The sequence below is a fragment of the Macrobrachium rosenbergii genome, chromosome 5 (assembly GCF_040412425.1).
Source record: "Macrobrachium rosenbergii isolate ZJJX-2024 chromosome 5, ASM4041242v1, whole genome shotgun sequence".
NCBI classification, from domain to species: domain Eukaryota; kingdom Metazoa; phylum Arthropoda; class Malacostraca; order Decapoda; family Palaemonidae; genus Macrobrachium; species Macrobrachium rosenbergii.
The window spans coordinates 44,121,095-44,125,489 of record NC_089745.1 but is presented as its reverse complement, the minus strand read 5'-3'; the positions used below and the strand labels follow the sequence as shown (position 1 = coordinate 44,125,489).

Below are 4,395 nucleotides of genomic sequence, written 5' to 3'. Positions count from 1 at the left end.
AGAAGGACATCAAGCTTCGATGAAAGGGAATTAAGCTCTGCAAGAAGGACATCAAGCTTCGGTGGAAGGGAATTAAGCTCTGCAAGAAGGACATCAAGCTTCGATGAAAGGGAATTAAGCTCTGCAAGAAGGACATCAAGCTTCGGTGGAAGGGAATTAAGCTCTGCAAGAAGGTCATCAAGCTTCGATGAAAGGGAAATAAGCTTTGCAAGAAGGACATCAAGCTTCGATGAAAGGGAATTAAGCTCTGCAAGAAGGGCATCAAGTTTCGATGAAAGGGAATTAAGGTCTGCAAGAAGGGCATCAAGGTTCTATGAAAGGGAATTAAGCTCTGCAAGAAGGACATCAACTTTCGATGAAAGGGAATTAAGCTTTGCAAGAAGGGCATCAAGCTTCGATGAAAGAGAATTAAGCTCTGCAAGAAGGGCATCAAGGTTCTATGAAAGGGAATTAAGCTCTGCAAGAAGGGCATCAAGCTTCGATGAAAGGGAATTAAGCTCTGCAAGAAGGGCATCAGCCTTCGATGAAAGGGAATTAAGCTCTGCAAGAAGAACTTCAAGGTTCTAGTAAAGGGAATTAAGCTCTGCAAGAAGGGCATCAAGCTTCGATGAAATGGAATTAAGCTCTGCAAGAAAGGCATCAAGGTTCTATGAAAGGGAATTAAGCTCTGCAAGAAGGGCATCAAGGTTCTATGAAAGGGAATTAAGCTCTGCAAGATGGGCATCATGCTTCAAAGAAATGGAATTAAGCTCTGCAAGAAGGGCATCAAGGTTCGATGAAATGGAATTCAGCTCTGCAAGAAGAGCTTCAAGGTTCTATGAAAGGAAATTAAACTATGCATGAAGAGCTTCAAGCTTCAATGAAATGGAATTAAGCTCTGCAAGAAGAGCATCAAGGTTCTGTGAAATAGAATTAAACTATGGAAGAAGAGCACTAAGGTTCTATGAAAGGGAATTAAGCTCTGCAAGAAGGGCATCAAGGTTCTATGAAAGGGAATTAAGCTCTGCAAGAAGGGCATCAAGGTTTTATGAAAGGGAATTAAGCTCTGCAAGAAGGGCATCAAGCTTCGATGAAACGGAACTAAGCTCTGCAAGAAGAGCATCTAGGTTTTATGAAAGGGAATTAAGCTCTGCAAGAAGGGTATCAAGGTTTTATGAAAGGGAATTAAGCTCTGCAAGAAGGGCATCAAGGTTCTATGAAAGGGAACTAAGCTCTGCAAGAAGGGCATCAAGGTTCTATGAAAGGGAATTAAGCTCTGCAAGAAGGGCATCAAGGTTCTATGAAAGGGAATTAAGCTCTGCAAGAAGGGCATCAAGGTTCTATGAAAGGAAATTAAGCTCTGCAAGAAGGGCATCAAGCTTCCATGAAAGGGAAATAATCTGTGCAAGAAGGACATCAAGGTTCTATGAAAGGGAATTAAGCTCTGCAAGATGGGCATCATGCTTCAAAGAAATGGAATTAAGCTCTGCAAGAAGGGCATCAAGGTTCGATGAAAGGGAATTAAGTTCTGCAAGAAGGGCATCAAGGTTTGATGAAATGGAATTCAGCTCTGCAAGAAGAGCTTCAAGGTTCTATGAAAGGGAATTAAATTATGCAAGAAGAGCTTCAAGGTTCTATGAAAGGGAATTAAGCTCTGCAAGAAGGGCATCAAGCTTCAATGAAATGGAATTAAACTCTGCAAGAAGAGCATCAAGGTTCTGTGAAATAGAATTAAGCTCTTCAAGAAGGGCATCAAGGTTTTATGAAAGGGAATTAAGCTCTGCAAGAAGGTCATCAAGCTTCGATGAAAGGGAATTAAGCTCTGCAAGAAGAGCATCAAGGTTTTATGAAAGGGAATTAAGCTCTGCAAGAAGGGTATCAAGGTTTTATGAAAGGGAATTAAGCTCTGCAAGAAGGGCATCAAGGTTTTATGAAAGGGAATTAAGCTCTGCAAGAAGGGTATCAAGCTTCGATGAAAGGGAATTAAGCTCTGCAAGAAGAGTATCAAGGTTTTATGAAAGGGAATTAAGCTCTGTAAGAAGGGTATCAAGGTTTTATGAAAGGGAATTAAGCTCTGCAAGAAGGGCATCAAGCTTCGATGAAAGGGAATTAAGCTCTGCAAGAAGAGCATCAAGGTTTTATGAAAGGGAATTAAGCTCTGCAATAAGGTCATCAAGCTTCAATGAAATGGAATTAAACTCTGCAAGAAGAGTATCAAGGTTCTATGACATAGAATTAAGCTATGGAAGAAGAGCATCAAGCTTTGATGAAAGGGAATTAAGCTCTGCAAGAAGGGCATCAAGGTACTATGAAAGGGAATTAAGCTCTGCAAGAAGAGCATCAAGGTTTTATGAAAGGGAATTAAGCTCTGCAAGAAGGGCATCAAGCTTCGATGAAAGGGAATTAAGCTCTGCAAGAAGGACATCAAGGTTTTATGAAAGGGAATTAAGATCTGCAAGAAGAGCATCAAGCTTCGATGAAAGGGAATTAAGCTCTGCAAGAAGGACATCAAGCTTCGATGAAAGGGAATTAATCTCTGCAAGAAGGGTATCAAGGTTCTATGAAAGGGAATTAAGCTCTGCAAGAAGGGCATCAAGGCTCTATGAAAGGGAATTAAGCTCTGCAAGAAGAACATCAAGGTTCTATGAAAGGGAATTAAGATCTGCAAGAAGAGCATCAAGGTTTTATGAAAGGGAATTAAGCTCTGCAAGAAGAGCATCAAGGTTTTATGGAAGGGAATTAAGATCTGCAAGAAGGGCGTCAAGCTTCGATGAAAGGGAGTTAAGCTCTGCAAGAAGAGCATCAAGGTTTTATGAAAGGGAATTAAGCTCCGCAAGAGGGGCATCTAGGTTTTATGAAAGGGAATTAAGCTGTGCAAGAAGGGCATCAGGCTTCGATGAAAGGGAATTAAGCTCTGCAAGAAGAGCATCAAGATTCTATGAAAGGGAATTAAGCTCTGCAAGAAGGGCATCAAGGTTCTATGAAAGGGAATTAAGCTCTGCAAGAAGGGCATCAAGGTTCTATGAAAGGGAATTAAGCTCTGCAAGAAGGGCATGAAGGTTCTATGAATGGGAATTAAGCTCTGCAAGAAGAGCATCAAGGTTCTATGAAAGGGAATTAAGCTCTGCAAGAAGGGCATGAAGGTTCTATGAATGGGAAGTAAGCTCTGCAAGAAGAGCATCAAGCTTCGATGAAAGGGAATTAAGCTCTGCAAGAAGAGCATCAAGGTTTTATGAGAGGGAATTAAGCTCTGCGAGAAGGACATCAAGCTTCAATGAAAGGGAACTAAGCTCTGCAAGAAGAGCATCAAGCTTTGATGAAAGGGAATTAAGCTCTGCAAGAAGAGCATCAAGGTTCTATGAAAGGGAATTAAGCTCTGCAAGAAGGGCATCAAGCTTCGATGAAAGGGAATTAAGCTCTGCAAGAAGAGCATCAAGCTTTGATGAAAGGGAATTAAGCTCTGCAAGAAGGGCATCAAGGTTCTATGAAAGGGAATTAAGCTCTGCAAGAAGGGCATCAAGGTTCTATGAAAGGGAATTAAGCTCTGCAAGAAGAGCATCAAGGTTCTATGAAAGGGAATTAAGCTCTGCAAGAAGGGCATCAAGGTTCTATGAAAGGGAATTAAGCTCTGCAAGAAGAGCATCAAGGTTTTATGGAAGGGAATTAAGATCTGCAAGAAGGGCATCAAGCTCCGATGAAAGGGAATTAAGCCCTTCAAGAAAGGCTTCAAGCTTCGATTGAAGGGAATTAATCCTTGCAAGAACGGCATCAAGGTTTTATGAAAGTTAATTAAGCTCTGCAAGAAAGGCTTCAGCTCTTGATGAAAGGAAATTAAGCTCTGCAAGAAAGGCTTCAGCTCTTGATGAAAGGAAATTAAGCTCTGCAAGAAAGGCTTCAAGTCTCGATGAAATGGAATTAAGCTCTGCAAGAAAGGCTTCAAGTCTCGATGAAATGGAATTAAGCTCTGCAAGAAGAGCATCAAGGTTCTATGAAAGGGAATTAAGCCCTGCAAGAAGGGCATCGAGCTTCAATGAAAGGCAATTAAGCTCTGCAAGAAAGGGTTCAAGTCTCGATGAAAGGGAATTAAGCTCTGTAAGAAGGGCGTCAAGCTTCTGTGAAAGGACATTAAGCTCTGCGAGAAGGGCATCAAGCTTCGATGAAAGGGAATCAAGCTCTGTAACAAGGGCATCAAGCTTCCATTAGAAGTCATTATGCACTAGAAGAAGCTCGTGAAGCTTACAAGAAATACACTTACTTCCGAAACAATATCAGTCTCCTCTGAAATGCTACTAAACGTCAAAGGAAAATAATTAAGAACCACAAGAAATTATTCAGCGCCCTCTGACGGCAAAGGTGAAACTGGACGTTACATTATCTTCAGAATGATGAGCAAGAATAATCCCATCTCTGACGGGT

At 41.2% G+C, this 4,395-nt stretch overlaps 2 protein-coding genes across 2 annotated transcripts in view; both read left to right on the top strand.

Moving 5' to 3' along the window:
• Positions 1-567, top strand: part of LOC136838926 (micronuclear linker histone polyprotein-like) — a 5,296-nt gene extending 4,729 nt beyond the window's left edge. Inside the window, exon 2 of the mRNA XM_067104618.1 lies at positions 1-567. This exon is cut by the window's left edge and continues 37 nt beyond it. Within this exon, the coding sequence (XP_066960719.1) occupies positions 1-567 (567 nt within the window).
• A 297-nt stretch (positions 568-864) lies between these two features.
• On the top strand, positions 865-3,720 carry LOC136838925 (zinc finger CCCH domain-containing protein 13-like). Its single transcript, XM_067104617.1, has 2 exons — positions 865-2,996; positions 3,144-3,720. Exons 1-2 carry the CDS (start codon positions 865-867, stop codon positions 3,718-3,720), a joined length of 2,709 nt encoding a protein of 902 aa, XP_066960718.1.
• The last annotated feature ends 675 nt before the right edge of the window (positions 3,721-4,395 follow it).

Coding starts and splice junctions, on each gene's coding strand:
- LOC136838925 (XM_067104617.1), top strand. CDS start 865: ATGGAATTAAGCTCTGCAAGAAGAGCATCAAGGTTCTGTGAAATAGAA. Junction 2,997..3,143: donor TCTGCAAGAAGGGCATCAAG/GTTCTATGAAAG, acceptor ATGGGAAGTAAG/CTCTGCAAGAAGAGCATCAA.